The sequence below is a fragment of the Pagrus pagrus genome, assembly GCF_965226575.1.
Source record: "Pagrus pagrus genome assembly, chromosome: 4".
NCBI lineage: Eukaryota > Metazoa > Chordata > Actinopteri > Spariformes > Sparidae > Pagrus > Pagrus pagrus.
The window spans coordinates 11,201,772-11,216,214 of NC_140188.1; the positions used below are offsets into that span (position 1 = coordinate 11,201,772).

Below are 14,443 nucleotides of genomic sequence, written 5' to 3' on the forward strand. Positions count from 1 at the left end.
CTCCTATCATCAGCTGTAAATCTGCACCATCCTTGTTCTGCTTCCCTCCAAAGGCTGGAAACTGTAGTGATGCTGATTTAATCTTAATTGCCAATTTGCCTCACGCTAGCACTGCATCTGTTTTATGCGTTCTCCATACATGACACAACAGAGAGCCTGTGACAAAACAGCAGCTTTCTGAGGGATTTTTTATGCCCTCGTACATCTGAACCCAGGTCTCTGTAAGAACAAGCTGCTTTCTTGGATGAAGCTTCACAGACAACAAAACGACCATGAAAGGTTCTTCAAAACATGAGAAATCACAGCTGAGCCTCGCCGGATAATAACAGAGGGTGCTCTGATTCACCCTCTCAAGATGGATTTCATTCAGAAGAAGGTGACAACAAGCTGAGAGAGATAATGAAAGAAAATCTGATGCATATGCACAAAAAGATGCTGGCTGTTTATGTTGATATGATCCTGGATGATATGATAAAATGATGAACACAGATGTTGCTCCAGCAACACGACAGCAGTCCCAAAAAAGAAGAGCAGAGATGTTTCTTCATCTTTGGATCGATGATTGAATAGAGGAAGCAGAGAGATACATGAAAGATGTGTCATCTGTGGATGTAGGGAACACTGATGATTTTATCGATTCATTTCATTGTCAATATATTTCTCCGTCAAGCAATTAGGCGATTTACGTTTGATCAATAACATGTCAGAAAAAAATGGTGATCCTAGTTTCTTAGAGAACAAGATGTTGTCATTCACCGTCTCTTTTTGTCTGACTGGGGATGGGAATCAAAACCTATTTTTAAACGGGCCCCGGGGCTAAACTATTACATACCGAAGTATTGATAAGCTCTGATGTTTACAGTCCTTTTATCAGTACTTTTTAATGTTTTGGTGTAATTTATTACAAAGTTGTTACAGTATCTCTTCCACTAATCTATCGATCACCACTGCAGCTCTACTGTTTTATATTCAGGAGTCACTTTGGCACAGACAGTTAATGTTTTAAACAATATCCATAATCCAAATAGTGACAGAAAGCTTTGTAGTCAGTCACTGAGGACCAAACATTCACTGCCTCCAGCTTCACATATGTGAACATTTGCCTGTTTCTAAGATACAGTATGAGCACCTTTTGTTTCTCCTTCAGCCTAAGGTCTGAAATGTTATACTGGTGCAGCTGACAGGAAGGAGGTATACGTGGTGAATTGCACAGCTCTTACATAAATCATGTCCCCATCTGTTTCTTGCTTTTCAAGTCTCACTTAGTTTAGACGAGGACAGAAACAAATGTTTTTGAGCCGTATTAGAACTGATGTAATATAAGTTTTGTTTCAGCCACATGCCAGAAAAGCCCATTTTCAAAAACTAGAAGATATTACCTTTCAAGTGAAGCCTCATACACGCAGTTATTAAGATTTTCCATGTGGCATGCCAAAAAGATGAAAATAGTAGGTGGGTCTAAAGAGGTGAAGAAGCTTTGAAGGTTGAAAGAATCTGACAGTTTACTGTATATTCTTCATCTGTAGCTTCTTGCAGTTTTTGCAGATGCAGATGATGCAGTGGGTGAAATATTCAGATCTTAACCTTCATGGTTTTTATGGCTGCATATTTCCAGTTAATAGAAATATTCTACATGTTTTGTTTCCTCAAATTAAGTCTGACTGATTCGGTACATCAGTGGGTTTGAGCAAAGTCTTGCTGCGCAGCATGAGTGTTTACTGACTGAGCCAGTGGCAGGTCAGAGAGGTTTGTTTGTACACTGGTTTCATGCTGACAAGTATCGATGCACTTCTTTGAGTCTGTTTTGTCATGGTGGTACGTGAACTTCTGTTTCAAAGAGACTCCTACTGTTAGATACTGTTGGATATACATTTTTTTTTGAAGGAGTAGACATGTGACATCTGGTGTGAGCTACAGCTCAGTTTAATATCTGTTTCAGCGCTGGCTCAGTGCTGACTTGATATCTCCCAGGAAAGACGTGCAGTTCTGACGTCACACCAGTAGAGGACTCCCATGAGCCTCGACTGGAGTCACTCTGAACACTGCTCAGTGACAAATCATTGTGTCACCTCTGTCTTTCATTCCTTTCAATACTCTTTTATTTCCATTGTCGGATAAGGTTATTGCAACTGTTGACATGCTGTTGTGTTCAGCACAATACGTGCTGCACGCCTAAAAACAACATAATACATATTAAAAGTACAAATCATGAGGACAGAACACCTCTTTACACGACTGCAGCAGATGAACTCTGTTTCAACTGTAGCAGATGCAAAACATGTCTGATATTTTCATTACAGAAACATGGAGGAGAGGCAACTCTTGAGGCCTGTGACGTAATGCAGCAGAATAGATAAATGGGCTCTCAAGCATAAGTGGCAATTACATGAGAGATCTATTTGTACCAAGCAATCAGTGGCTGAAGAAGTGGAAACTGAGAAGTCATTTTTCTCCCTTCATTTCTGCAAATATCGGAATCATTAGACGACGTTGTTAAGTGGAGCTCATCTCGTCCAGTCTCACTGTTTCACGATCCAACAAAACAAGTTACATTTTAATTATTTCCCCATCATAAGATGCGTTTTATCCCCAGATCAACACACTGAACTCGACACTATCAACAGCTGCCTGAGACATTATCATTATACAGATTAGAAAGCTACGTATCATTGTGGGAAGTTGAAAGATGAGCCTGACTTGAAGGAATCGAAAGGTTGATGATGAATTAAGTCATTTACAGTTGTGAATATGCATGCGTACATGAGTAAATTAGGATTCATTGTGTTTTATATCACTGCCTCTGCTGAGTGAATCATAAGACAGGAGGCCATTTATCTAAACATATGGAAGCTCATTTCTGCCAGGAAAAGGGGCAAAATGGTCAAGATGAATTAAAATCATGAGACAAATAACTATTTCATAATATTGACTTATCGTATGCTGATTCAAAATGAAGCGGTACATTTTGAAAACTAAAGCTAAATAATGAGATAAGAAGTCAAAAAAGTGAACATACAAACTCACAGTTATGAGATACAATGTGAAAAATATGAGATACTGAGTCGTAATTTATTTTTTATTTCATAATTTTGACTTAACGTGAGTTTCTTTGATCACAACAAACTTATTGCTTCATAACTTAACTTATCACTAATGTATTTTGTTTTTCAGGTTTCCATATTTAACAAATGTAAAACACAAAATTTTACATTTTGGCCATGTCACTGCTTCTGCAACTGAACCATAGGAGGCATTTCAGAGAAAATTAACATTACAAAATATAAGTATAGAAGCCCATTTCTGCCAGGAAAAGAAAAAAATGCTCAAGGTAAATCACAGTTATGAGTGAAATGATAATAATCTCATTATATTGATGCATATTAAACATTTCTTTTGACTTGAAATGAGATTAAAAGTCAAAGTTATGGGAAACAAAGTCATAATTTAGAGATAAAAAAGTTAAAAATGTTGACATACTAAACCAAAATTATGAGATAAAGTGTAGAGATTATGAGACAAGAAGTCAAAATTTAAAAAAGATAAAGAGTCAAAAATTACTTTCTCAACATTATGAGACACTAAGCCACACTTTAGAGGTAAGTAGTCAGAAAATTGCATACTAACTCAAAATAAAGAGCGAAAATGAGAGGATTATGAGACAGAAAGTCAAAATTACGAGATACTCAGTCATAATTAGTTAAAAGATTTAAAAGTCCAAAATGTTGTCATACCAAGTCAACATTATAGGCTAAAATGTGACAAATTACGAGAGGAGTCAAAGAATTGACTTCAAAGTCTAAATGACACTGACTAACTTCTAATTCATAAACTTTACTCACCACTAATTTAATTTATTTTTCTGGCAGAAATCGACCTCCATACATAACTAAAGGTAGAGCACAACAAACTACAAAATGTGTCATGTTTGGACATTTCCAGAGTTGTGAGAAAGCAGCTCTAAAGGAAAACATTTTAAAATCGAAAGCAGCACTTGGACTACTTTACAAACTCAAACCTACACTTTGGCCGAGTTGAGAGGAGCAGTAACATTTATCACACAGTGTACTGTACTGTTAGCAGCCTTTTTACAGGCTCATTATAACGGCTTATCAGATGCAGCAGGAGTCAGGGCTCCTCCAGGGCTCTTCCAGCTCCGTGCACAGCTCACTACAATGAACTCTTAGACAATGTGACACTGCCATTTAAGAGCATCACAAAGTGTTGCCATATATTGCTCCCTCTGCTGGCACGGCTCCCGAGACATGAAGAAAAAAAAAAAGCTGAGCCTTTAAGCCAAATGTTGCAGCGATAGGAGCTGCTTACCTTCGCATTCTGGTGCATTGGATGTAAATGACTTGCTGCTGTTGGCCCTGCGCTGCTGTGACACACAGCCTATAAATAAACTCTCGAGCCCTCCTGGCTAGCTGAAGGTCTTTTGCTCTCGCTCTCACACACACAGGCTCACACACAAACACCACAGGGAAACAAAAGCCCCGAAATCTGCCGACGAGGTATCTTCGCAGGTCAACAGCCGAGACCCTCTGCCATGTAAAGAGCTAACAGGAGCTCAATTAGGGCATGTCAGCTCATATCACTGCCTTTTTTTTAATAGATATTTGGGAGGTTTTTTTTGTCATGTTATTGTTGCTGCTGCCCTACGAGAGTGAAGCAATATGGAGTTTGACATAATGAGATGGAGCCAGACGGCGATCAGAGACACATAAGGTCAGAGCCGGGGGGCCAGAGGCCGACAGCTGAATCTCACATTCTTCACTGCAGACAGACAGACTGCCACATCCCACCATCTGTACCTCCCAGTACTGTCAACACACACAGAAACACACACAGCTACCTACAGCAAGCGGGGAAAAGGTGTCACCTTAAATCCTGCTGAGCTAAAACTCACAGGGAAAATACAAAGAGGAGAACAAAAGTCTAATCTGTGTGGATTGTTTGTGAAAGAGCTCTGGTGTCCACGTGTTTTACAAACACATATCCTTTCAGGAATACTCTGACATTTGGAGGGATGCGCTTATTTGCTTCTTGCCGAGAGTGGGATGAGAAGATCGATATCTCTGTCAGACTGGAGAGAAAAAAACCTGCTCCCAGACAAGAAATAGTCCAGCACATAAACCCTTCTATAACCAAAATGTGGTGTCACTCTTAGGTTGTTGTATGAAATAAAACATATAAGACGTATATTTGTTAATTTGTTGAGCTTACGTAGTGGATGTTGTCATGTTTTGGCTTTTTCCCTCTGTTTCCAGTCTTTATGCTAAGCTAAGCTAACTGTCTCCTGGTGACAATTGTGTATCTAATGGAGCGATAATCAATCTTCTCGTCTAATTCATGGTGAGAAAGTAAATACAGAAACCGTCAGTCGATTCAGCGAGGGGCCCAGACAACATCAGTATGTTTATGTTCAAGTGACGAATGGGATGAGTCAACAAAACAATGAAGCTGAACTATGGCCTTATTTTAGTCCAAATCATGATCGTCCTCTCACCCTAACCAAACCTTGAACGCACAGTTTGTAATTTCTGTCCGACTTCCCTTTATCACTCATGTCTTAAAAATAGAATAACAACAGACGACCAATGGAAACTTACCTTGAACATAAACTACAGGTTTGTCTGGTTTGAGCATTGTTGGAAACATTTGGGATAATGTGAGAACACAACACAGAAAAACATTTAATTAAGTATATAATAAAGGGTAGACACAAATTATTTGATCTCTGAGGTCAATGCCTCTACATGTCCTGCCATAAAGGGCATGAAAAAACTCATTTAATTTGGAGCACTTGTTGCCATACGTCCCCCCAAAAAGTCAAACTACTCCTTTAACATTGTGTTTTCTAGATGAATATAAAGACTGGGCTCTTCTTTGCATGATGCTCCAAAACTAGACTTGGATCGACTGCTCCTTTAATTCAATCTTAAACATGCTGGGTTTCCTGTCCTCAAACTGTGTGGAGATTTGATTGATTATTTAAGACCAGCATCAGTTAGAGTTGAGATAACTCACACTCAAAATCTAATTTTAAAAGAGGAGAGAAACAGTTCAAAGAAGAAAGTTACGGTTCCTTTTTGAAACGTATGAAGAAATAGAGAACTGGGTTAAAGAGATCTGAAAAAAAAAGCAATTGTGTTAAAATCAGTTCATTAAAAAGCATAAAAAAACATCGAATGGAGGATTCCTACATCAAAGCAGACGAGCACAGCCACATAAAGTGAAATCAGAGTATCATATGACTTCTATCTTTTAGTTTAAAGTGAGAACACTCTTCCCATCTGACACCTCCAAGACTCTCCCATTGAGATGCCTCCATTTAATGCCCGTTTAGCCTTTGTGGCCCTTAATAAGCTACACACTTCCACTGAGGCTGAGGCTGAAGCCATTGTGGGCCCCTCTTTGTGTCACGCCTTACGACAGACATCTGGACTCCTCTTCTGTTGCCCAATTTCCAGTCCCATTCAACAGGGACAAAGGGGAGCAGGCATCTGACCGTCCAAAAGTCACTCTCCATCATGTTGTGCGCTCGCGGCCTGACACGGAGACAATGAGGTGGAGGTACGGCACCGAGGAACCGGTCTGGTCTGAGCTGGAGGAGGGGCAGTGAGTGGAACAGAGCTCATCACCCCCAGGAGAGCTGTGCGTCTCCACAACTCCCAGCCGGGCACCAGAGGCTCCAGCGGGGCCAGATTGCGGAGGAGTGGGTGAAACAACAGCTGCTTAATAAATCAGAGGGTGGAGGCTAAAAAGAGCAGGACTGCAAAGACGTGGAGCGCCGAGGACGACCACAGTCAACACTCTCCATCATCATTATCATCAGCAGCAGTGACGATAGTGACACCGGTGACAACACTGAGCTGCTGAGGTTGTTGATTATTGATAAACAATCAGCAGTCGTCAGCGTTTTAGAGCTCTCGGGTTTATTTATGCGGCACGAAAAATGACAGATGTGCCTCTTGTACAGACGGACATCTTTCATTAGGAAGAACAATACTTGTTTTACAGGCGAGCATGTGGAATAATCACCACTTCTGTCCTGTAATTTGTTGCATATTTTGTGCTATTGATGTCCGACAGCATGCGGTTAGGAGAAGAGACCATTTAGGAGTGATACATGAGCAGTGTTACAAGTGTTACAAGGTTTTAAATACACAAGACGTGTTGTGTTGCTGTATTTACGCATTAAAGAATATACTGTTGTCCTCAGTGAAACTACTCCTGGTCTATATTTTGAATATGGTCAAGCAACAAAAGTAGCTTCACACGATAATAAATTCCTCCTGCACTTTGTATGGAAGCTAGCTGCCATTAGTGTAAGTGCTTCAGATAAAAGAAAAGCCCTATAGGCCTATAAGTGCAGTCCATTTACCATGATCCAACTTACTGTGCATTCAGACTCAATAATTTCCAGTATTTTTAAGAAGTAGCGTCGCTATTGCTAAAAACAAAACAACCCTAACAACGTGAACTTTTTAGATACAGTGTGTGCGTGTTGTCATTGTCGCTAGTCGATTTATTGTTGTTTATTCATTGATTTTTGTTTTTTAGGCAGCTTGCTTTTTTGTTTGCTCTTTTGTTCCCTTTATGCCTTGGATTTTATAATTACATAATTGTTTTACATCATGATGCTATTTAGTATGTGAGAAGATTGAAAAGTGACGTGAAAAAACTAGACCCTCCCCCGACTCTCTCGGTTGCCTGTGGACGATAAGTTGTTAAATGCTGCTGGACTGTGGATTTCTGCTGTGAAGGACTCGGGTGGGATTTTCTGCAACAGTCCAAAGGATGTAACTTTATGCATGTTCTCGAGTGCTCGTCTCAGAGCCTCTCTCCGCTCTGCTAACAGCGAGCAACAGCAGCTAATGTTAGTTTAGAGATGGAGTACGCTAATAGAAACTAACGACCGGCTTCCAGCACAACAAGGTCCACAGAGCATCTTTAACCTGGATTTAAAAAAACAAACAAAAAAAAAAGAACTTAAACACAAAGTCTTGACCTCTAACCCGACTTGAGGTTTCCAGCCATCGTGGTTTATCGAACTAAAAAATGATACTTGCGACCCCTCAACACCAAAAACAGCCAAAAACAGCACTAAGTTGAAGTCAAAATTGGGGGAAAACTTATTAAAATAGTTTTGTATAACATTTGATGTTTTGATACCTCAGATGTTGGAAACAAACAGCCCAGACCCAAGGCTCATTAAAACATCTGCATCAAATTTAATTGGAGCCGACCTCATTGGGAATCTTTTTACCTTTGTCGGGGTTATTCTTATTTAGTTTAACTCACACTAAAGATTAAATTTCCAAACCTTAAACCTTAAATCATTGTTCACGACCTGAAACTTAAACCTTAGCCTTTGTTTAACACCTTTAACTTCAATAATTATGCCAACACAGAATGACCAGAAAATATTGTAAGTTTTATCTAATCTATAGAAGCTCATTTCCACCAGTTAACGACAAAAAATGAATGAAAAACTGAGCCTTCATTCAAAAAGTCGAAATTATAAGGAAAAAAGCAACTTTTCGTCACATAATTTTAACTTTTTATCTAAAATTTTGACTTTCTATCTCATAACTATGACTTTTTATTTCATAATTTTGACTTTTTATCTCATAATTATATATATTTTTCTAATAATTTCAATTTTGTATTCGTTTCTATGACTTTTTAGTTCATAATTTTGAAAATGTTGACTTTTTATTCCATAATTATGACTTTATTTAATAACTATGACTTTTTATTTCAGAATTTTGGCGTTTTATCTCATAATTTTCTTTATTCATAAAATAACTACTATGGAATACTATATAGGCTATATTTTAGTATTTAATATCTGCTTAGTTTTCTGTCTTTCTTGTCTTTATCCGGCGGAAATGGACTTCCATACATCTCACGGTATTGTGAGCACTCGTATAGCTGGAGATTACGCACATGCAGGAGGCAGAAGTCGTGCCTGTCCCTTTAAAACACTGACTCCTGGAGCTCGCTGAGGATTTGGTGCGGATAGCAGGGAGTGCGCAGCGCAGCTCCGCTCGGCATGTGCAGCGCGTCAGTCTCGCTCCAACTGCGGCCGCAACCCGCCGCCGTCCCGACCTCAGCAGAGAGAGGGGGATTGTTTTATTTATGACAGAGATAAAAATAGTTAAACCTAATTTTTTACACATAATTTCAGCAGCTGAAGGGGTTACCTTAGAAAGAAAGAAGTGTGTGCGACCATGCGGGGATGAAGAAGTGCCGCTGCTGAGTTTTGTTATTAGGTTTCTCCGGGGCGGTGCTGCCGCTGCTGCTGCTGCTGCTGCTGATCATCATCACCCTGCTGCTGGCATGGCTTTCTGGGAGTGATATCAAAGTTTCTCTGGGATGATTTTACTCGCTTGAAATATTCCAGCTGAGGCTCAAGCTCCGAAGAGGCGCAGCTTCAGTCAGATCTGGACTCATTTAAAGAGTGGAGGCTTTAATTTGACTGAGTGTCAAGAAGCTGCAGAGGATCTGACACCTGGAGAGAGTGGAGATGAACTTTGGACATTTACTTCTTGTGGCTGTCTCATTCATCACCATCGCATCAGGTAAAAAAACAACAACAATATTTATATCATTACGCAGATGTGTGTTTCCTGTTTCTCTGCCTGCACACACACACACACACACACACACACACACACAATCAGAGCCCATATGGTGTGACTGCCTCGCCTCGTCTTATCGTGTTTTCTGTCCCTCCAGATGGATGTAAATGTTGTGTTTAGCTGCATTTCAAACACGTTTTCCGAGACAGCTGTGGGAACCGAGCGCGTCCTCCTCAACACGATATGAATTATGAAAGCAAATGTCACACACGCATTCATTTGCAATATTTAAATACCAGGGGTGAATGCCAAGAAGATGCACGTTTTCTCAAAGTGTCCCCCACCCCCCTCCACCCTCCACCCTCCTGAGCACTGAGGGAGGCCATTAGGCAGCAGGGGAGGTCGAGAGGAGCTCCAAAGTGAAACCATTTAACTCTCACTTTTAGTGCAGCTGTGGGCACAAAAACTCTCAGTGACAGTGTCAGAGTCTGAGTCTGAGCCTCCACTCCACCCCGAAATAACTGCTTCTGATGACACACACACACATATATGATTAAAAAATGATTTTAAAAGCTCATTTTGATTACCTTTAGAGATAGAGATTAATTTTTTCCCCCCTTTTTTAACCATTGCTCTTATAACAGCTTATATTCATGAGCCTTAATCCAAACCCTAAATAAAAGCAGGGCTCAGAAAACAATTCATGAGAGTGCAGATGTTTTATCTTTTTACAATATATTGCATTTGATCATAAATGCCTGAATTGTGTGTTTCGGTTTTAATCTTTTAGCAAAATGAGAATGAATCAGAGGAAATCTTCACTGATGCTTCAAACTACAGTCATATTTTAAATCAGAGCCTGGCTGAGAATTCAGAAATCTGAAAACCATATATTTGCTTGCATTAATAAATATACATACAGAGCATTATTATCCCTTAAAGGTGCCCTGTTGAGTTTTCGACCACTAGTGGTGCTGTGGAGCAATGTTTTAGTCAGTGAAGTACGAGCTGTCAGGGCACAAGTCTCGTCCTGCTGGTGGATCAATTCATGCTTTACTGCAAATTCAGAGCTGCTAGCATTAATGCGCCAGAGGAGGACTTATTGCAAGTAAACACAATGAAGGCGGCTTTTCGAATGTTTTACAAGAAAGGAAATTGCGTCTACAGGTACAGGTCTCACCCCTCCGACATGATTTTGCGTGGACGTTATGATTATACCTGGACACAGCCACTGGAGACGAAGTCCCATTTATTTCTATGAAAGCGGCTCAGTGGCGCATGAAGCAAAAATGACTCGACTGTCTTCTGCAAAGACTCCACATTGTGGGGCCCATAGAGCTAATCTCTGGTTCACCGCCCGGCTAACTTGAATGAGGAAAAAATAATTTAATAGTGCAACTCTTCTAGACTTTCAAAATTTTATTGGACCAAATGACTCTTCTGACAGTGAAACGAGGTATTTTGCAGGGGTTGTGATGCTCAAAAACATTTATCCACCATTTTACAGGAGCTTCTTTCACAATGTTAGCTTATGGGAAAAAGTATTTTTGGACCCAAGTTCATCATGTAATAATGATATAATTCCACGGTTTGGCCACTACGAGATGCATCCATCTCCTTTTAGCTGTCTTTGGTCTACACCAACTCCTTTGTGCACTTTAGCAGCTAAATGCTACTAAGCTATGTTTGCTAGATAGTTGTTAACTTTGTTTGTCTGCTGTCTGGTGCAGAACAGGAAGCGTACAGTTAGTTTTCAGAGATTTCTTTTTAATGAAAACTTTGGTCTGTCCTGCTGCTGAAAACGTCACGGATACGAGCACCTGAACCAAAGCAGTAGTTGCAGTCCCTAAAATCAAAACAATGAGCTGAAAGATGCTACAATGCTTTGTAGAGCGAAAGGGAACTGCAGAGTCAGGCGATGATCGTCAGTAGGAGTGATACCTTTTAAATGTTAATATACATTTACTGATTGAAGCGAGTGCTGACAGTCTCTTGTTTCTACTGTTTCTTAACAACAATAAGCATGTCGTTTAAATCCCAGGACTGTAATTGTCTTGATTGGCTAAAATATACACTATCAGTAAGTCAGAAACTGGTCAATTTATTAGTCTAGTCACTCTAATTTACACCCTCCTCAATATTATAATTAAACTGTAAACCCTGAGCTCTGTGGCCCCAGCAACGCCTCTCTCAGCTGGCTCTGCTTCATCGTTATAAACTGGTGCCACCTCTCAACATTAAAGGCACTTTTCAACACCCACACCATCTGCTTTCATCCATTAATCTTGAGTGGGTATTTCCTCTCATTCCCACCTCCATCAAACTGCACGTTCCCGCAGGGGCGGTGTGTATTTTCATAAAAATACTCGAGAGAAGAAGGATTCAAACAGGTCTAATAAGCTCTGCGGGAGCTGTGTTGAGACAAATGCCACACTGGAAGATATCATTCTGTTGTTTTTATGTAAAAAAATGTGTCGGCTGTAGCGAGATATGTTCTGTCTGTGTTGGTGTGTCCGGCCAATAACGTCTCCGATGATGTTAAGATGCGTGCTGGGGGGTTTTGTGTTTCTCCTCGTGTGTGATTGAAAACAAATACAACAACAGCGTCCTTCACAAATTGCATTCGATTTCACACAGCAGCCCCTCCTCACACACACACACACACAGAAACCAAATCTCAATTAAGACACCGTCAGTGTGGACCCTAATACCTCTCATTGAAATCTCAGTTATCTGGAGCTGCATTCACACTCAGCTGTTTGCGTGCTGGCTGTGGAACTAATTGATGCTAAACAACCCTTAGCTGGTGATTTGTGTCCACTCTGTCCTCCTGCTCATTACTCGGTGACAAATATGGCTCAAGGCTGACTAAAGCCTCTCACAGCCCTTCTTGATGAGGTGGCCGTGGATGATGAAACCACTATGCGCCGCAGGCTTGAGTCATGTTGCCGGATGTTGACGGTGTCCCACTTCTGGTACAGTCGCCGATGACATCATTTAGGGATTAGATTTCTGGTGAGGAGGACAGTTGCCAAACAAAGGGCTCAAAAACGCCCAGACTGCCGCCAGGAGAAACTCAAACCTGACGCCGCTGCTTTGAAATTTAGTTTGCCGTGGCACGTTATCGCACTCCCGCAGAGATTACTTGGCAAAGTCACAAGAACTCCTTGAATGTTTTTGGCCTTTTTAAGTATGTAAATGAATTGAAATTGAAAAAGACAAGGAAATCTCAGCAGACAGCCACCAGCCCCACAGACAAGCTGCCAGCCGTCTGCTCCTGTCTCAGTTCAACTCGCATGAAAAAGTTAGTCTCTGAGCAGTGTGCCAAACAGGTAGATAGTCGTGTTTGTCTCCAGATATCACGCTGTGAGCTCAGACGGGTCCAGGTTCCTGTATGTGTTTTTCGCTCCGAGCCTAGCTGTCGCTTAAGGGCACCAAGATCTGAAGCAAAACAGAGACGCCCCCTCTGAGGATTTGTTGTTTTCACACATTAGTGTGACAGCAGTACACTTGTGCCCCTGGGGAGGATGCGAGGTTACTATTTAGAAATACTAATTAATGAAAGCCCCCCCCTCGTTACGCAACGCCGCAGCTACGAGCCAAGAAACGTCAAACATAGCCCGAGTCAACAGGGTTTGCGGGACGTGATCTTGATCACCCCCTCAGCTCTTACCCCGATAACTCTGGGTGTTCGATGAGGCAGAAATGCAGGAGACGCCACGAGCAAACATGTGGGCGTGTCTGAGTTTGCAATTAGGGCCAATGTGATGGCTTGTCTATCAGAGCTGCGTGCGGCACTAATAGACTTTCGTTTGACTGCTTGCGTTCTCTGGATTTCTGTTTTTTTTTTTCTATTTGTTCTGTGAATAAATGGAGAGATTCTCACAGAAGAAGACACAATCATGACAATTACTACAATCAACAAATCAACCACTCATCTGTACACACATGATGAGATCATAATGAGTTGAGTTTGTAGCTCTAATTTTTATTAATACAGCTGACAAGACAACAAAAAATCCCACGCAGCCCATCACTTGTACTCACTTTACTCATGAAATCATGCACTTCAGACCTCAGGTGACGTTCACACAAATGGCCCCATGCATACAGTATAATGTACAGGCTGCCAATCAAAGACTGTGGGTAAGCGTACCAATTAAAGCGGCTATAATTGATATTATTTTAAATGCACGGTGTGTTCTTTCTGCCACGAACAAAGCATTAGACATATGTAGCGTGGGATCACAGGAGCTGTTTTTCTATACTGTTAAACAACCGACATTGCTGATGAAATATTCTATATATATATTACTCAGACGGAAAAGTTAACAGAGGAGATAATGTTTTAAAGTTTTATTCACATTACTTTTAGTCACATTTGTTTACTTTCGTTACATATTTCTCTGGGTTTGAACATTGTTGAAAACATTTGAGATACTGTGATTACACAACTTTTTAGACATTTTAATTTGGAAATGTTGCATATTCTCTATTTAAAGGTGATGTATCAAATGGTAATAAGCGAGAGGTTGCTGGTAGTAATGAAGCTACATAGAGTTACCACCTGTATCTGCAGCTCTCCTCGGCTTTATAGAGCGTCATAGCCAGTTTCTGCTCACTGTTTTGATTCACACTCTTTACTTCCAGCATTGTTTTTTGGCCACAGCAGGTGGCTGCTCAGCGCCAACAGCCAAACAGACACAGTTAGCAACTAGAATGGCACTCAGTAGAGCGCATACCTCCACCAAGGCCCAACGGTCCCCTCTCTTACTCACTCATACAGCAGATACCAGCCACCTAAATACGCTTGATTATTTTCATCGAGATCCAGACACTATTCCTGTAAAAATGAA

At 40.7% G+C, this 14,443-nt stretch overlaps 1 protein-coding gene across 4 annotated transcripts in view; it reads left to right on the top strand.

Moving 5' to 3' along the window:
- The first annotated feature begins 9,014 nt into the window (after window positions 1-9,014).
- LOC311255651 (roundabout homolog 2) overlaps window positions 9,015-14,443 on the top strand; it is a 57,306-nt gene continuing 51,877 nt past the window's right edge. For all 4 annotated transcript variants that reach the window (XM_084350290.1, XM_084350289.1, XM_084350291.1 and 1 more), the window contains exon 1: window positions 9,015-9,587. In XM_084350290.1, the coding sequence (XP_084206416.1) occupies window positions 9,533-9,587 (55 nt within the window). In that variant the 5' untranslated portion in view covers window positions 9,015-9,532. The remainder of the gene's footprint in view (window positions 9,588-14,443) is intronic.